The 20730-nt window shown below is 37.8% G+C and overlaps 1 protein-coding gene across 1 annotated transcript; it reads right to left on the minus strand.

The window, feature by feature from the left end:
* Positions 1–1968: 1968 nt before the first annotated feature.
* On the minus strand, positions 1969–20351 carry LOC114532126. The gene is made up of 10 exons (XM_028553704.1): positions 20338–20351; positions 5404–5508; positions 4741–4797; positions 4467–4606; positions 4224–4308; positions 3917–4073; positions 3589–3782; positions 3255–3408; positions 3026–3144; positions 1969–2698 (listed from the first exon to the last, which is right to left on the minus strand). Exons 2-10 carry the CDS (start codon positions 5437–5439, stop codon positions 2387–2389), a joined length of 1254 nt encoding a protein of 417 aa, XP_028409505.1. The 5' UTR covers positions 5440–5508; positions 20338–20351; the 3' UTR covers positions 1969–2386.
* Between the last annotated feature and the right edge of the window lie 379 nt (positions 20352–20730).

Below are 20730 nucleotides of genomic sequence, written 5' to 3' on the forward strand. Positions count from 1 at the left end.
AACATATGCTGTAAACACACAGCATATGAGAACTTTAAAATTGGTCTAAATAAAAAATTTCAGGTGCAAAATGCAGAAATCACACCGTCTTTATCTTCAATGCTTTATGGCAAGGCCATTTATGTCAGAGAAAGAAGCCAAAGAGTCATATTCAAGTTGTGTTGAAGTATTTCAAGGTATGAAGATGACAATAGCGATATTATACACTTAATGTATGCTCCCGAGGGAAATAGTGAGTATTGTTTTCCCAAGAGTCTGAATGTTTGAAACATTTTTCCCAAAAGTCTGAAACATTGAGACTCAAGGGAAAACAAAACTCACTGTTTTCCGAATTACTAGGAATGAACCAATCACATTTAAAGTACACAGCACCTATATAACAATATATATTATTTGAATATTTCTGACACATGGTCCTGCTATAGTGGTGCCCACTGGTGTCAGATACCATGTTTGGACCGATTTTAACTAAATTAGCCCATAAACAATTGCAACATTCCAATTTATATCCACAATGCTCAGAATATTTTCCAAATTGCACCTGATGGATTTTAAAGTATATTGCACATTCAACATTGCATTCCTTAAAATGGCTCCCATCTTGTGGGGCAATGTTGCAATGTTACTGCAGAACAATGGGTTTGACTGACGATAAGTTGAACCCAGTACTACAACCTGGTGAGTTTATTATTTCATGTTTCTTACAACGGTATAGCAATTTCTTCCATTACATGATATGGAAACATTGCATGTTTAAATTTCCAAGTGCTGTCATTCACAGATGCAGGAGTATGTATATTTAAAAGCCTGCAATATTTTAGATTAGTACAAAGGACAAGTGCTAGCTATTTGTAATTTTTATAAAAGAGTGGTGCAGTTGCTTCTGCTTTATATAGATCTGCTCGTAACAATGGCCAGCCTTTTTGATTTAAAATTGCTAAAATTTAGCATGTTTCTTACCTTTCTGGACGTAAATTCCAGCTAATATTCATTTATAAATATAATGAATTAAGGTAATGTTTAATATTCTGACTGTTCTTATACAATTGTATACAAAGCATCATGATATAGATGGATAAATGTCTTGATCTTGAAATTTTACCATCTGCATGCAGAACATTTATTTTATAAATAGACCTGTTTCACAATCAGGGAAAAGAGGTTATCCCATTTTGCATGATACTGTTCTGTGTTTTTCAACTTCTCGCTTGCTTTTAATATTTATTGAGTACATTACATATATAATTAATATTATGCATAACGAGTAAGTTTCTGACTTAAAAGGAGTATGCACAAACGGGAAGCGAAGTCCCATGCAAGGTGCAACCCCCGTACGTACGAAATACGTTCAAAAATACACACACAAATATATAATATCCATAAATAAGTAGACCCCCACTACATACTGTGAACACCACCACAAGAATGATTCAAGAGTAGTTATAATTATATAATACTCACAAAGCATTATGTAGTGTATTCAGCTAACGCAGTAATGGAAACCGTCTAATACAACTACTTATTAAGATTTGTGGCACGGGCAGTCCCGCACCAGTGTCCACGTGCATGGCATGTCTACGTCAAATGTTGTCAACTTAAGGCTGGTGTCTAAGTTAAGTAAGATAACTGTAAAAGTTATCCTAGCATTAGAATGGATTGGAAAGTTAAAAAAAAAAGATATTGACACAAAGACATACAAAGTCCCACACAAAGACATTGAGTATAAGCTGCTCAACTGGTGTGAAAATTGACAACATTTGCATTAAATGAGCAACGACTAGTATCTGCCAAATATCAAAATAAGAATGACCCTAAACATGTCAGTGGAAGTCAAATTCAAGTTTAGTTCAGTACAGTTTGTGCCATATTTTGAAATGTGAAATGGTAAATATTAATTTGCCTCTCTTAAATTCAGCGTACGTACACTCTAAAAACATCCTGGTTAAATTTTACCAAAATGGGGTTAAATATTAACCAGGTAAAGTGTCAGTATACCACCTAACCAAGTCTGGTTAAATCAACCAGGAAGTCCTGGTTAAAGAATATTAACAACAGTTCCTGGTTAAATTCAACCTAAAATGTGGTTAAGTATTAACCAGGTAAAGTGTCAATATACAACTCAACAAAATCTACCAGGAAAGCCTGGTAGATGAATATTAACTACAGTTCCTGGTTAACATTAACCAGGAATGTGTTGTTATTTACAATATATCTGTTTGATTTTTTTGAACATCGCATATAAAATAGTGAATATAAAAATCAAGTGTACAAATGTATTGCAAAATCACAAAAGCATTTTATTAACAATGGTACAGTATATATAAATATATATATAGAAGCAATAACAGATAGAAGCAATGACAAGTATGAAAGACACAATAAACAATCAAGCCTTTAATGCAGCCCGTATGGAGATAACAGACGGAGCAGTTTTTTTATGTTTGCACCTGTCCTCCAAACCAAAAATTACTTTTTGGAAAAATTCCCATGTGATGCCACATTGCCAGGGGTATTCGATATCCATAATATAAAACATCTTGAAACAGGTGTCGATAGCAGTCAACAAATTTGACCTCTCCAATGCTCTGCCTTTGCTAACAACAAACACTTGTTGAGGACTGGTGACACTTCCATGAACCAGAACCTGTGGCTCATCAGTGGAGTTTTCCTCAAGATATTTTGGCATGTTGGTACCAATCTATTTATATTGGGGAAAATTCCAAATTAAATCAAAGCAGTTAAAGAGCAGTCATCAGACTAGTTTTCAGTACCTCTGAGTCTACAGTTTGGTTTCTGCAGATTGAGAATTTTACTCATCATGTTGACATTTATAATATAAGTTGGATAATTATACACTAATTTATGTATGCGAGTACTAAATGCTTAATTTAAGGCAGATGTAGATGTTAATTCCCCAATATAGAGAGTGGCCTAAATAGTGTAGGTATAATGTACTCCATTAAATTCATGGATTAGCTTCAAAATAAATAAGAATAAATATTCATAGATACAAAATCATCCTTACTGGTTGAACATCAACAAAAACCTTGATAGCATCATCAATGGTGCTTTTCTTTTTCCCTTTGCGTCCAGTAGGAAATATTGCTGGTAAGAGCACAATTGCAACATTTTGTTTTTCCTCATCTAGAAGAAAAAGTATTAATTATTTTCATCATTGTAGAACAAACTGCTTGCTAATTGCAGTAAATGTTCTGTGTGACAGAAAAGACAAAACATGCTTTACAGCAGCTTACCAGTGTTGACTTTCTGCATGTCAACATGGAGGTAACTGTGCCAATTTGCTTGGCTGTTAGCATAGGCAATAACTTTTTCAGCAAAAGATGGTGTCCATTTTAGGAAAAGATTATCTGCAACTTCACCAAATATTTCTTCAAAGTCTATTTCAATCTAGATAGGTAAATAAACAAACAGTTAAATGGTGTGGTATAATTATGCCATCCTATCTCCATTTTATTGTGATGACAGTCCTTCCAGGCAATGCCACTCCATAGATGAAGAAAGAATATCTTCATGTTCACATCCTAGGATAGGAATTTCCTGTTAAATTTTCCTGTGTACAATACTCACCATACCAGGTATGTCGAACAACCTTGGATGTTCTTTCAGTATATCACAGACTGATAGTTGAGGGTTTTCCTTAATCCATGCAGCACGACTGATTGATGTTTTCTTCATGTATTGCTTTACTTTGCTGAGTGGTTCGATGTGATGCTTTAACCATTCTACCATTCCCATGTATTCATCATCACTTATTATGCATTCTGAGATAGGGAAAACAGATTACGTTACGTTCATTGTGCTGTACCATTTATATTTTGAATTGCTGTCATTCGGTCACTGCGCTGGTGGGAATTACGCTCACTGTACAAAGTATGGGATGCAATGGCCTTTTTACCTGGTAATGCACCAACTTTAACAAGCTTAGAGCTTGGCGCACTAGTTGACACACCAACTTTTTTCCCCTCTGTTGAGCGTCTTCTGACATTTCTCAATTTCTCTTCAAGCCACCCTGTAGCTGAATGAATGCCCATCCCAGGAGTGTACCAAGCTTCCTGCAAAACATTTGAATTATGTATATTGATGGGCAACATTCATGTTGACTTGCGATATTTATTTCTTTATATTTGTGTAATTTTAATGTCTTGGGCGAATTAAATTGGAAAAAAAAGTTGTTCAATGTTATGGTTGTCATTAAAGCTTACAAATCCTTGGCCTTCTTCATCCTTAAGAAAGGGGAATTCCTCAACTACAGCTCTGGCCATGGACACTTTTACATCTGCTCGTGGCCTGTTGAAATAATCAAAGAATGGCTATATTTAAGAACTCTAAATTCTATGAATGAACAAAAGATACTGTATGCCATCTTTTAATGTCAAAAAATTGTATTTTTGATTTTGATTATGTAATACGTTGTACAGTATATGTAGAGTATAATTAATTGCAACCTGTCCCCAAATCTCTCAATCATCTCGGCTACAAGAACCTGAACCATCTTCAATCTCTGTTTTCTGGGTAGTCTCCCGTTATCCAATTCAAACAGGATTTCTTCGCCAAGTGCAGAATTTTCAAGAATTGATCGGATGCTCTAAATATAGTTGATATTAATGTTAATTAATTAGCATTATAATAATGCCAAACTAAAATATTACGTATAACATTAAGTATATGTAATATAACATTAAGTATATAGTCGGTGATTATTATTAATATGGAACATACAAAATCAGCCTTTAATTTCTTTGCATTGATTTCTTTGTGTTTTGATGAATCTGAAGCCTGTAATGTAAAATTTATAGCTGAAATCTGCAGAAAAGTTCAATGTTTAACCGGGAGAATTCCGGGGGCAGAATCATGAATGTCTTGCCGGTGAATTGACACAAGATCGAGAAGTTGTAATGGTGGAGGGGACCATACTAAAAATTTGTGTTTGTATGTAAATATTACTAAATTTGAATTTCTTTTGCTTTTTCTCATCGAATTATAACACTAAAATTTCGACACTGCCAAATCCAGCATGGAACTTACATGGAATGCATATTGGGCATCAAGGCTATGGTAATTAATAGAGAGGTTAAGAACCCCGGTTTCGGTATACAGGTACGGGTAGCCATATTTTGTTTATTGGAATTTCTTGTTTTTTGCACGTTTCAAGATACAAATCATGCTTGCCTCAAGTCTACTGGAAAATAATCTTGTTTTTTGCACGTTTCAAGATACAAATCATGCTTGCCTCAAGTCTACTGGAAAATAATTGTCAAGATAATCTTCGAAAAAATTGAGAAACACTGATGGATATTCATAGCACAAAATAAGGGTACCCGTACACTGGAACTGCGGTATCTTAACCTCTCTAATGCATAATTGTGAAAATTCTAAGCTTACAAAATTCCTATTGGAAGAACTTGCTGTACTGGACATCTCAGTCCTCACTGCCACTGCCACAGGTGTCTCAGCACTCACTGTTGTCACAGAAGTCCCAGGAAGGAACTAAAATATGAATTGTACACAAATACATGTTATAGATAGATATACAACCAAGCCCCAGGGAATAGCTGGCCTTACACTTCTGTTTGTAAGTTGTATGAAACAAGACTGCAAACAAGCTATTGAAAAGTATTGGGAAACTTGTTTGCAAGTTGTAAAATAACATGCTTGTTTAATCATCCAACTTGTTACAAGGCTGTCCTAACAAGACTGCACAGTACATATGCATAATATAACAATATTTTTACAATCTTGTGTTGTCAAGCTTGTAGCAACCTTGTTATATCATAGCTGTACGTAGCAGACAAGCGGGATAAAAACATCCCGTCCTGGCTAGACAGGACCATATAAGCAGGCCCTAATATGTTGGTAATAAGTGCCCAACCTATCAATGTATTCTGTGGCGTATGGTAACATAATTGAGCCAATCTCCTTTATAAGCCTTTGATGCATGGTATGCTTGTCGATCATATATATTATCCACCAGAGTTATAGACCAAACTGGTTCAGCTGATTTTGTAACAACGTAGGTATGAGTATGTCGCTCATATTTAATGGTTTCCCAGAGTGCTGTAACAAGTCTGACATGACTTCCATCACAAATGATGAAAATAATTTCCTGAAATATGGGCAGGCCATCTTCTGATTTTCCTGTGATAACCAACAACTTTCTTGAGTACTTTATTCCATTGACTACACACCATTTAGCAACATATACCTCACTGAAGAGATTTACATGAAGGGCAGTGCTCAAAAACTCTGCTTTTTCCAAAGAGGCAACTAGGGTAGAGGTTCCTGGCCCAATTTCAATATCCCTGTCGATAAGCTCCTTTCCACACATCAGGTTGTAGCATAAAAACATCTGCTGCCTCTCTGCCAATGTTTTTAGAATATTACGATAATTGCAAACAATGTGGCCAAGTCTTTTGAAAAACCGATGCTTGGCCTCAAATCGCATTGTCCAATAGTTTATTAGTGGGCCAAGTAGACGTATTTGTTGTGGATAATGTGTCATGAAATGGTGCTTTGGCTTCAAATTGCGATTGGGACATATCTGCAGAAAGTAATCATGATGGTCTTTTATAAGTTGTTTTAGAAAATATGTCTCCTGTGTAGTAATTTCTGGGCAGAAGATGAAGTCCATACACTCAAGAAGGAGAAGAATGAGCTCTAAGTGTTCATTACCCTCTGGAACTAGATCTGCAATCATAAGTGGGAGATAGCGAATGAGACACCACATTTGCGATGCTGTCTGGCCTGTTGCACCATCTGGGTGTTGAATCTTATTATTACTGATGGGTGATGGTTTGTTCTTGGAATCGCATGGTGCATAATCGAAACTGGTGATTCTGCTGTTTAGAGTGTCAAGATCAAAAAACCCTGCTTGGATAAGATTGCCAAGAACAACATGAACCTCCAGTCCACAAACACCCTCAAGCAAATCGTGCATCACATCAGGTGCATTGTTTGTTGTAACATGAAAGTTTTCAACATTGTTCAAAAGACACGCAGCTTTTACACCCGTTGAAGTGGGATCATTTCGTAATAAATCTTCACCATAGTTGTCGACATTACGAAGTAGCTCATTGTTCGCTGTTAGTGCTCTACGCATTTCTTGGATATGCATTTTGCAGTTTCTGCAAAAATGGTGACTGAGAAAGCATTCCACAAAACCACATATACCATTAACACCTAAGTTGTCACCAGTTACCTGTGCAACACTAATTTGAATCCTGCCTTGGAACACATCTGTATCTATTTGAAGACCGTCCGTTTCTAGTTCTTTAATATCTTCCACCAGAGGTTGCAAAATAGGGTCAAAGCCGTAGGTTTTAACATCGCCTGAATTATACAGTCCAACTAAGTAGCAATTACATAAAGAGGATCGAAATTTTGGTGGTAAATTGAGGATTGTACAGTATACAACACCTATCTTGTGTATACCTGCTTTTGATCCGAGTGGGTTTGCAATTTCGCAGTCGTCCACATATAAAAGCAAGGCAATGTTTCTCGAATTCGAAAAAAAGACATGGCCGCGACAAAATTCTCCGTCATGGAAGTCTCGCATAACTCCGTCATCACTTGGTTGGTATTCGAAGACAGCTCAGTAGGTAGCCCCCCCCATCCAGCGAGGAAAACACGCAACGCGTGGACCCCACGCGGGATGTCGGAAACTGTCGGATTTTCCCGAAGAGGTGCGTGGTCTCCACGCGCGAGTAGAATAGTGCGCGAGGGGCGGGGTAAACAATAAAGCGTAAATACGCATAATAGCGTAAATACGCATAATAGCGTAAATACACAGGATACGTTTGTTTGACAGCATCTTACTCAAATTACACAAATGCCGGTTTACTTATCACGCAGTAAGAATTTGCGAAGAGTATATTTTATTTTACTACTGAGAATTACACATTTGTATGTTCATTTTAAGAATTCATTTCTTAAATATTCATTGTATGTTTTGTGATGATTGTTCTCATCATTTAGTCACCTAGTACATGAATGTCTACTTTATCGACATAATGCTTAAAAATCCAATATTTGAGTTCAACGTATCCGTGATCTACGCATGCACACCATAACTTTCGAACAAACTCTTTATTTGTAAATGTTTGTCTTTCATCAAAAACAATCTTCCATTCGTTTTCGTCTTCAACCAGCGTGGATAAGATTTTGTTTTCAAAGCTGGATAAGAGCATGTAGATAATTGGGTGCACAGCATCTTCTCCACAATAAAAGATTAAGTCAGCTACTTTCATTTTTACAGCAAATAAGACACTCTTCGCTTCAATTCTTGTCTATGATCGGTACGGAGCGTGGTTCTTTCAATCGATGCGTGTGTACTTGTGCATTTCATTCGCACTAACACGGGGTTTAATATCACTGAGACGCACGCCAAATCATTCGAATAAACCGCTTGACTTTCATCTAAGATAGGTATCCATATGGTAAAACAAACGATACACTAGAAATACGTATGAGGAAGAGTAACGATTTAGTTCAGTGATGAAGAAAATATTGTTTTTATGATTAAAATAAGGTTCTCAATAGAATCGAAATTTCGTTTACAAACCGTTTTTCTTATTTTCTTGCGTTACGTCTTCTCCAACCACATCGCGAAGGCCTCAACCTCAACTTTTGCGCAGTGCTGATACGCCCAGGCATCCAAATGGTTCCCGCAGGTCTCCAACCAACCAAGCTGATCGAATAATTTATCTGCCTTGGGACAACCAAGGCATTCCAAATTAATTGAAGGGATTCTTAGTTTTGTTAAGAGATCCCTTTCAATTATCCCGCCTTTGTAGGCAATCGCGGAGTTTGGATTTTTTCTTATTCTTCTGTAGAAGTTCTCCACGATTGCTTCTAATTGCGAGATATCGAATGTCTTGACACCCCGCGGTACCCCAAACGGCAGTTTATGAATTTTCTTTTGCACGAACTTGCACGCCTTCTGGTCTTTTTCGGCTTCAGACACCTATTTCTCTTCCATTGATGCAAAGTTCTATTAAATTGAACAAAATTGGTCTAAGCCCTTATGACGACAAACGCTATATTCTAAAGGATGGAGTGAACACTCTTGCTTATGGGCATTACCAAATCATAAGCACAGACGAGTGGAATATCAAGTTTTATTGTTGTTGAACAATACATAAGTTACGTTTTAAAGTTATAAATTATTGCAATTGCATGAAATACAAAGTTATGTTACAATGTTACGTGTTTATAAAGTTGAAGTTACATGTTTATATATATTAACAGGAGGTGTTTTTTTTTCATGTTTGGAAAATGCTCAAACCTTATAAAATCTTAATATTGTACGCATGCGTGAATGCATTAAGGTGTTTTTTGAAAGTTTGGTGTTGAATGTGGGGTTTACATAGAAACAAACTCTCCTCTTAAGTTACGTGCTAAAGTTATAAATTGTTCTGAAAGTTAATAAATTGTTCTCAAAGTTAATAAATATTTGAAAGGAATCCTTTGATCATTCTCAGTCTTCAGTTTGTGGTATAATGATCCAGATTCTACCCCGTCTGTTTAGTCTAAAAATGCAACCATTTCGCTGGGATATTGTTTGGATTGTCTTTTGTATGTTCAACACTGACGTTTTTCGTATTTAGAACTCTGGGCTTGCTGTTTTCCTTGCTTATCTCTTTGGTGCTTAATAATTCATACACCACGTCTTGCTGTCGTTTGTTCTCATGTCTGTTCTCATCATCAAGAGTGTTCTCATTTGTTCTGTTGTACACAACACATTTCCCTTTCGGCTGTAGTTTGGCTTCTTGTAGGTACTTCTTTCTTTGGTCAATATCGAGCAGATGCACATCCGCAAGATGATTTGCCAATCTTACAAGGTATTTTGCACCACAATTGGGAACGGTACAATCACGACAAACGCGCTTCGCCATGTCTACGGTTTGAAGAACAGGGTGCAAATGAGCTGTTTCCTCTGATTACTGACTTTTATTAGGGCCAATCGGGCCATAGTACAGGCCAATCGGGCCAAAGTCAGGCCAATCGGGCCAAAGTCAGGCCAAAAAGGCCAAAATAGGAGATACAGCTTCTCCCAATCCTAGTATGAACAGTTCTTTCTCGATTCTTTTACATATCTTTCCCACTGTCTTCATCACAGCTTTGGATCGTTTGATTATCATAGAAGGCTTCGCTGTTTGCTTGATTCCCAATATCTTGTTCAGTAAGTTGGTTTTATTTCGGCGTTTAAATTAATGCTGAGGCATAAAGGCTTTTCTGGCAGATTTACTGTCTTATCATGAGAGTATTTTTTTCTCGATTATTTTACACTTAAACGTGTCCCCTGCTTTTCGGATAACCACCATTTTAATTCGTTTGTGTATCGTAGTATGATTAGTCCTTCGCTTGAGCTTGAGTTTCCTGATCTTGTGCAGTTTGGCTTTTCTCTCGTCTTTAACATTTTTCTTCTTTTTAATAACCCTTTTACGTAGATCATTTACCCCAGTTGATTTCGAGCATAAAACCTCTTTCTTTGAAGATGCTTTAGGAGACATCGTTTTGTGTGCACACTTGGCTGGCATATTGCAAACTGAGGATACAGTTTAAAATTATGTCATTTTATACATATGATTTTCGCGATCACAGCGCTTATTACAAAAACCTAAAAGTCTCTTCTTTTAGCATCCGTCTTCGATCTGCACAAAAATTACTTCTCCAATTACCACGCGTATATTTGAGCAGCTCCGGACTGTCTACACAGGGTTTAATGTCCGTTAGGGTTTCGATAAAAGCCTCCGTGACCTTTGTCTCTGAGATTCTTGACAACGCCTCGTCAAAATACATGCATAACTGTTCGTCCTTTTCCATAGTGATACATTGATGATTTTTCTGAGATAAATTTTCCATAACACATCCATCACAATTTACAACCACTAGTTGAGATATCATCATTGATATCTCTTTAGCGTAACACTTTAGCAATTTGTTTTCGATACGTCTCCGACGATGACCTAACATAAACGTTTTGTTGTCAATGTCCAGAGGTTTGTATGGAGACATCTTTCTTTCACGGCTCTCCAGACAGGTTTGATGGTTTTTTAATGTTGCAAATGTTTTATACAACGAGTACAACGTCGACATATTCAGTGCCTCAGCAAGAGCCGTAGTGTAAACATGGGTAATTCCTTTCGAAAAAGTCCTAAGATCAACAAAGATCACAACAGACAAAAGATGTTTAGATTGGGCATAAGTTTCGGTCGCAACGATCTTAATCTTGAGGGGCATTTGCAAGTGGGTTATAACAGTAAAACCATTAAAAACTACAAGCCGGTTGACAACGCGGAACAAGACATTGTTCAATTGCACAGTGAGACGCATGAAAGTATTGAAAACGCCGAAGAGTAAAAGTCAAACCCTCATTTCACGCCTGAACATGAACGAATACTTATCTAGCGTTTATTATGATCCTAAACGATCTGGAGGGTTTGGTGGAGTGGATCGTTTATATAAAGACGTTAAAAAGGAAGGAGAATTTAGAATAAGCCGTAAGAAAATCAAGCAATGGTTAATGGAACAGGACACATACACTTTACATAAACCCGTTCGTCGTAATTTTAAACGAGGTCGCGTAATTACGGGTAATATTGATCAGTCTTGGCAGATGGATTTGGCAGATTTACAATCCCTGCAGAAATTTAATGATGGATATCGATATCTTCTCGTATGTATTGATGTCCTCTCCAAATACGCCTGGGTGATTCCGTTGAAAAATAAAACAGGACCTTCCCTGGTCGAAGCTTTCAAAACTATTCTCTCCTCTGGACGTAAACCTGAAAAAATTATGACTGACCAAGGAACGGAGTTTTTAAACAGACATTTTCGAGGCTTGATGAAAGAAGAAGATATCCAGTTGTACAATACGTATAACGAGACCAAAGCATCAATCGTAGAACGCTTGATTCGTACTTTGAAAACAAAAATGTGGCGGTATTTTACAGCAAAGAAAACCATGAGATACATTGACATGTTGCCAGATTTAGTTTATTCTTACAATCATAGTGTTCATCGTAGCATTAAGATGAAGCCTGCGGATGTTAGCATTGAAAACGAAAAGAAAGTATGGCATACTTTGTATGACGATCATAATGTTGGAAAAAATGTAAAGTACAAATTTAACATTGGTGATCAAGTTAGAATTAGCAAATTAAAACGAAAGTTTGAGAAAGGTTACTTGCCAAATTTTTCCAAAGAAATATTTACTATAAGTAAGCAAATTCCTCGCGATCCTCCGGTATATAAGCTAAAAGATTATGACGATGAGGAACTCGATGGAACGTTCTATGATAAGGAATTGCAAAAGGTCGTCAAACGTGACGACGTGTACGAAGTCGAAAAGATTCTTAAGAAACGTGGGAGGGGTGATAATATACAATACTTTGTAAAATGGTTAGGGTACCCGAACAAGTTTAATTCATGGGTACCCGCTTCAGAAATAAATAAAAACCTTTAAACGTGTACTTTCGTTGTTATATTCATCTGTATTTCACGATGAGCAGAGCACATTTTTATCTTACGCTTCCCAGCAATGCATCCTTAAATATCTTTCCCGATAACAAAACTACCAGTTACCGTGTTAAATTACCACAACCTGTTGATTTGAATGGTGATTGGGAAGTTGGTTTGTACTCCGTTTCTTATCCAAACACATGGTATACTCTAGAGAAACATGATAATAATATATATTGGGATGACGGCAAAGGATTTTATTTGGCGGCATCTGTAGAATATGGTTACTACAAAACAATGCAAGACCTTCTCAAAGCCACCAACAAGATTCTGAAAAAAGAGACCCGTAACGATAACATCAATTTAACGTTCAATGCCGTAACCGGAAAAGTGACAGTTCACCTAAAAAGTGGCTATCGGTTGGTTTTGGCAGGAAGAATGTCTATTATCTTAGGATTTGGGGGAAAGGAAGTAAAATTAACAAAAACGACCACTAGTCCTTATGTTGCAGACTTGTTTGATATGTCAACAATATACATTTATTGTGACGTTGTTCAACCTCAGATTGTCGGTGATACAAACGCAAAGTTACTCCGAAGCATTCCGGTCGAGGGAAAGTCTGGGGACATCATTACCAAGACGTTCACAAACATACAATATGTGCCAGTCCAAACTAAATCATTTGAGGACGTGGAGATTCTTTTAAGGAACGACACAGGCGATCCCGTGCCATTTGAACGCGGGAAGGTGGTGATAACACTACATCTCAGACAGCACAGTTATTTCTAAAAATGAGTAACCCGTACATTCGTTACTATCTTGATCACAACAAGGGCGTGGTATGTCTGTTTTCAGAGGCAGACCATGGCAAATGGGTCATGGACAAATGGGTTTTGGACTAGGTGGTCTGTTTAAAAGTGTTGCCAGGGCAGTCATGCCAATTGTAAAAAGTGGAGCAAAAGCTCTTGGTAACATTGCCCTGAATACTGGAGCTAATCTATTAGGAGATGTTGCCTCGGGAAAAAATCTGAAGACAGCGATAAAAAGTCGAGGGCGTGAAGCCGTAAACATCGCAAAGGGAAAAGCCGTTAATCGAATAAAGACGTACGCTCAAACAGGAAGTGGAAAACGGAAAACAAAGAGAAACGCATCAATTAACAGGAAAAGTCGTCCCAAGAGACGCAAAACGACTAAAAAGAGAAAAGCATCAACATCCACAGCCAGAAGCAGACAGACCAAGAAGCGGAGAACAACTCGTGCAGAAGATATATTTGGTTAAACATGAATTTTGTGCATTCAAAATCTCCTGAAGGAATGAAAAGTGAACTTGATTTATTTGGAATACCATCAACACAAGTTGGATTGGAAAAAGGACATTGGATCGATCATCAACCGGTATCCAGTGTAGAAGACGGTGGTCCAATCACATTTCTGTGTCCAGGAACTGATGATTACGTTGACTTGTCGAAAACGATTCTTGTAGTGAGAGCAAAAGTGACAAAGGCTAATGGGCAAGATCTTGACGCAGACGAAAGAGTCGGAGTTGTAAACAATTTTCTGCACAGCCTTTTCAAACAAGTTGACGTCTTTTTGAAAGAAAAGCAAGTGACACAAGCTACTGGAACGTATGCATACCGTGCGTATTTGGAGACGCTGCTTAATTTCGGGATTGGTGCTAAGCAATCCCAACTCACCGCGGCTTTGTTTTATAAAGATACAGCAGGAAAATTTGATGTGTCCAATCCTGCAATAGCGGTTGCTGCTAACACCAACTATGGTCTTAAAAAGAGATATGAATTCAGCAGCCAGAGTAAAACGATTGAAATGGCTGGACCTATATTTAGTGATGTGTTCTTTTCAGAACGTCTCCTGTTAAGCTTTGTAGACCTAAAAGTTATTCTGAATCGCAATATTAACGAGTTTTGTTTGATGGCTTCTGAAGATGATGCGGATTACAGAGTAAAATTGTGGATGTTTATCTCAAAATACGTAAGGTGAAAATTAGCCCAACCGTTTCCATGGCCCATGAGATTGCATTGAAAAAAGGTCCTGCTATCTATCCTATCCGTCGTGTTGAATGTAAAAGTTTCATTATTCCAGCTGGAAATCCCTCCCTAAGAAAAGATAACATTTTCAACGGACTTGTCCCGAAATCATTTGTTTGTGGCTTGGTCGAAAGTGCGGGATTCAATGGCGCGTACAAACAAAATCCATTCAACTTTCAACATTTCAACATGTCGTTTATTGGAGCGTCTGTGAATGGCGAAGAAGTACCCTTGAAAGGTATGCAACTTTCCTTTGCCGGTGCAAATCCTAGATATATTGAAGCATTTTACACAATGTTCTCTGGTACGGGAAAGATGAACTACAACACTGGAAATGATATCTCACGCGATGAATACATAGGAGGAAACGTGCTTTTTGCATTGGATCTGACGCCAGACATGTGTGGTAGTTCAACGCACTTTAATGCTGTTCAGAAAGGAAATTTCGCAGTTGACGTCAAGTTCTCTCGTGCGCCGGCAGCAGCTGTGAGTCTTGTCTGTTATGCAGAATTCGAAAACCTGATACAGATTGATGGTGAGAGAAACGTCATATATGACTATACCGGCTAGATGAATACCGGACAGATAGCCGCGCATTGGAACAAGACTCTTTGACAAGTAAAAAATTTTGCGGTGTGTTTCCAAGTGACAAATTACCTGAAAAAATTGAAAATTATCCTTGCGGTTTTGTTGCAAACACAGATCCAAGCACTGAACCTGGAACGCATTGGGTGGCCTTTTACTTTCCATCAGAACATAACGGAGAATTTTTTGACAGTTATGGGCAGCCGCCGGAATTCTACTCATTTGGGAACATTTTCAAGGGATATTCTTATGAATTTAACAATCGCAAACTGCAAAGCAATTGGTCGGATGTTTGTGGCCAATATTGCATATTTATCTAGTCATAGGGCACGTGGACATAGCATGAATAAGATTGTTCAGTTATTTAGTAAAAATACATTGTTAAATGATGAAAAAGTATCTCATTTTGTTAAAAATAATTTTAAAGTAATGTTGAAAGAATCAAATGCTGTAGAACAACAAAGTAAAAAGTTGTTTAAATAAATGTTGTCAAAAAGAAATCAACGTGTGTGTGTGTGTGGAGAAAAAAAGCAACTAAAACGGGTTGGAAAATAACCATTTATTTATTCATTAGAACATGCAGTTACAAAATTCAATATTTAATCCATTGTTTTGGAGTTTTCTCCTGTGTATCATGTCTCTTCAACAGTCTTTCAAAATAAGCTGATGATGGGCTTGATCGTTTGGGTGTACTGACAACGGATTCTCCTCCTGCAGACAGAGTATCCATTTGTTTTAACCTTTCCTCATTTCTCACAATGTCTGTAGGTATGTTCATCTTGGACAAAACAGTAAAAAATTCTTTCGATCCTTTAGGATTAAAATTCTTTCTTCTTCTCATAGCGTCGCTGATCAAATCAGAAATGTTTGAACGTGGAACCTTTTTACCGTCCAAGGTAACTTCTCCAGTCTTATCCCAAGAAATAACGTCAGGTCTCGTTTTCAAACGGTTCAACAATGCTGTCGCTCTTAAACGCATTGTTTTGGGTATATTATCTACAATCACGGAATCGGGCAGGGGGTTAATTTCGTTTGCCCCGTCGTCTTTTTCTGTATTTTTCTCCGTAGCCAGCCTAACAGTTGGGACCTCCTCATCCTTTTGTTGCCTGAGATTCATAAAACGTTCCAGATTGGCATAGTATAGTTTCTGTTTTTGCGCATCATCAATATCAGAGCGTTGAAGAATATCTGACATTTCTCCATCTGTCTTAATCATGTTTCTTACAATTGGCGACGTTTCAATTTTTTGCTTTTGTTCGTATCTAGCAAACACGTCCTCGGGGACCAGTATCATTCGTTTTGCATGCTTCATTTTGCTAACAAACTTCCGAGGACACTTAGGACCGGTGGCAAAAGAGCTGTAAGTAAATTCCCACCTTTTTGATTAATATATTGCTTCTTTCGTTTTCTTGACACTTTCTTATTTGCCAACGCACGGAGATGTGTCCTGTAGCGCACTAAACGTCGCTTTTGAATTGGTGTTAGTGGAATAATACCTTTAAGTAGATTCAAAGAGCATTCGCAAATAGCTGTGATGACATCTGCAGGACAATGTTCGATAAGCAGTTTACGCAACTTAGGTTTAGACTTTACCATAACTTGAAGATACGGAAGACTTTCTTTCATGCGCTTCGACATGTTTATACTGATAGCCGTTGGTCAACGCGCGTAACTTAAGTACGTTTCACGTAGACGACTTGTCTTTCTCCAGGAAGAATAGATGTTCTGAGACGCATATTCTCCGGCGTCAACTGATGACAATCAACCATTAGATAACCATAAGGCTTATTTGTAGCATCATGGAATGCCTCCAAAAGATAATTCATGTTATTGGGAAACATCTGTTTTGCTAGTGTTGCAATACCGAGCGAGTCACGTGGGTTTCGGAATATTAGCATGTAGTGGGAATTCAAACTTATCGTCCGTGATAACTTTCCTGGTGGGAACAAGTTCTGCGTAAGATAGAGAACGGATATACCTCGATGATGAGAGCCACGCGTAAATAAATCTGCTACCCGTTGATCGTTGGAACATTGAGACATCAAATCATCTAGTACGACAAGAGAGTTATCGTGTCCTTTCACCAAATCGTATAAATTGTCCGGAAACCCCTCTACTAGTGTAAGATTAGGAAACTTTTGCAACAGCTGTTCAAATTCTTGCTGATATATACCGTAGCAGTATATTATATTGGTTGGAACTGGATTGAAAAGTTCTTCTAAGTTATGCAACATGTTTCGAACCAAATAAGATTTCCCACTTTGGCTTTGTCCACAAACATAAAAGTTTGCAGGCGTTTTAAATCGCACATCCATCGCGGATACACACACAATGAATTTCATGATACATGTCCATGTGTTTTATAGAGAGAAAATGTGTTTGATAAAAGAAATCATTCGGTCGAAAAGGCTCTGTTTGACCTTAAACTCCTCAAAATCGAGGCTCTGAAGTCGTGTAGCAACGAGCCTTACGGCTCCACGCGTGACCTCCTCGGAGTTTTTCATCAAGGAAACCAATGCTAAGTAGGCCATTGCGCGACCAAAGTTCTCACATTGATTTCATAAAAAATAACTACCAAATCAGAAGAATTTAAAACCGCCGATTGGTATGTAGACTTGTGTTGCACAAGTAAATAATTGATATGATGAGTTAACGTTTTCATATTAATGTCGACGTTATTCTTTTGAGCTCGTCTAAGATGACCTCCATTATTAGCAGCGCGAAATCACAAATGATACAGATGGGTGTAAAACATTATATTTATGTCAACAAAAATAAAGTCTCTATAAAGTTTTATATAACGTTTCAGTTCTACTGAGGATAAAGATCTCGGTAATATAATGGTATGAACGGTTCTTCAACACGATTTGTTCTTCGGGTACCCATTCAAAAAATCGACACGAGTCCTTCTCCCATTGGGGCAGCAAAAGAACATACGATCTTTATTGATGCCTTCTTTCTTCACCTTTTGTAATGTACACGATAGCCCATGATGACAGGACGGTTTCGTTGTTGGCTTCACATCACCCCACGTCCAAAAGGAACATGGATCCTTCTTGTCAGAGCATACAAAAAACGGTCTTCCAAAACTTCCTTTCATTAAATCTTTAACCACACGCATTTTTGTGGGTTTTTTATGTGTGTCACATTGCGGCTGTGATTGATTCGTAACTCTCCAAGCAGCAATGGCTTTCTCAAATAGATATCCATCGTCTTCCGTGCAAAAGAAATTACAACTAGGACTTTGACCACAGAACCAAAACGAACCGTTCTTCGTTGTCGCAGTAGAAGCAGGCTCCCCGTGTAAGCACCTCATCGCTTAATCTTGACTTAAAATATATCACACAAGCTCTTCCAAGTGAAACTCGTAAACATGCAATGATGATATCCAGCGTTTATGCCCCAAATTTATACTCTAAGACAACACTGAAAACCAATAAGATCATCGGATGACAATCTTAGATGTCTCCTCAGACGTCTGACCTTGCATATCTTAGTCAGATTGTGTTGTGAGAAAACTTTGAATTCAGTTGAACACAAACTTTGACGATGGAAAGTTCGAACAAGGTATTCCATTTGCTAGAAGTAATGTATGCCAATGCTGTAGAACGCGAGGTTCAAAGAATGCGCAGTAAACTTTGCTGTGGTTGTAAAGTAAGAGATCAAGACTGTTTAATGTTAGATGAGTACGAGACATGGCAGTTGTATGGTTTCGAAGCCATAGAGCAAGTTAACAATACATGCATGATATGGAGTGAGTTTGTTGAAGTAACAAGAGTCTTAGACCTTAAGTGGTATGATGATGTATCTCAGCACTGGAAACAACTTACGAAAGATCCAGATTTTATACTGATCGAGTCCTTAATGAACGTAAAAGATCCTAAAGTTCAAAGTGCATTGAACCAGCTGTCTTATTGGAAAGGAGATTCATACCAAACTGATCCACTAGAGTCAGGTGTCGTTGCCTTTTTTTTGTAACCCGCCTATCTTTAAGTACACGGTTAAAACAACAGGAGAACAGTTCACAAGTGATGAGAACAATCATCACAAAGCATACAAAGAATATTTAAGAAATGAACTCTTAAAATGAACATACAAATGTGTAATTCTCAGTAGTAAAATAAAATATACTCTTCGCAAATTCTTACTGTGTGATAAATAACCCGGCATTTGTGTAATTTGAGCAAACTGCTGTCAAACATATCCTGCGTATTTATGCTAATATGCGTATTTACGCTATTATGCGTATTTACGCTTTATTGTTTACCCCGCCCCTCGCGCACTATTCTACTCGCGCGTGGAGACCACGCACCTCTTCGGGAAAATCCGACAGTTTCCGACATCCCGCGTGGGGTCCACGCGTTGCGTGTTTTCCTCGCTGGATGGGGGGGGCTACCTACTCAGCTCTCATGAACCCTTTACTTTCCAAAATGTTCTTGAGAAGTTTCTTGAGAGGAATGTACTGAAATGTGACGTGTCTTGCCACTTGATCAACATGGCCAGTGTTTGGGTTGCTGCGTGGATAATAAGCAATGGCAAAAGGTACCTCTTGGGGTTTTATAAAATGACCGGTCTGACTAAAATACTTCTGCTGTTGATAGACAGTACCTAACTGTTCAAAAGGATGTTGGAAATCGTGGAACATTTGTATAAGATCTTGTCTTTCGGGATCTTCATTAGCTATACCTTTATTATCTAATAGTTGTTCAGTTTTGTTCTTTAATGACTCGATCATCTGCGAAAACATGTCTGAGCTCTCACTAACAACATTATCTACTGTTGATTGGACAACACTGCTTGACGACTTCAACTTAGCAATTGTAGATGCCGCCAGTTCAGTGACTTCGACTCGACTAAGAATCTGAGATCTCATGTTATCAATATTGAGAGGAGGAATGTCATCAAAGGGCCCATTATTGGGAGGATTTTCATCACTATCATCATTGTTTTCATAATCGCCATTGTTCTCGCGATCATCACAATTAGGATCGATATTTTTGTGTTTATTTTCGATGTGACGTTTTAAAGCAACAGAAAACCGAAATGTTTGCATGCATCCATCTTGCCCACACGTAATTGGGCAGGTGAACATACGGCCTGACATTAAAGCATGTCGATTCCTGATATGCCAAATAAGACGATTTCCATCTCCATGCACTACTTTATCACACCTAGAGCAAATGTAGCCCATTGTTCATCGACAAGAAAACAATGCTTTATTGTATACCTTTTCTTTCACCAACATTTTAGCAGCTTTTGTCTAGGCCCAATAGCTACAACCATTTCCTTTACAGATGCTTCATCTAAGAGTTCCAAAGCTTCTTTGTCAATCATATCTCTATAATAATGGAAAATAACTTCATTAAATGAGAAGTGCAAAATTATTGGTATTTTTCATGCATATATAATAGAAGTGTGCAATTTCCTCCTATTATTATTTTTGTAATCTTTTCTAATATTGTACAGTGCCTGCCAACACCATACGGCCACGGAGAGGGGAGCATTTTGTCCAGGCCCCGAACCTGAAGGGCCCCCAACTTAAGAAAGAACCTAGAATTAAAGCACTTTAGAAAATATTGGGCTCAATCTATTGAAAGAATATTTGCAGTTGATTCACAGA

This window comes from Dendronephthya gigantea, unplaced genomic scaffold (genome assembly GCF_004324835.1).
Source record: "Dendronephthya gigantea isolate DGI-Jeju-01 unplaced genomic scaffold, DenGig_1.0 000078F, whole genome shotgun sequence".
Lineage (NCBI taxonomy): Eukaryota > Metazoa > Cnidaria > Anthozoa > Malacalcyonacea > Nephtheidae > Dendronephthya > Dendronephthya gigantea.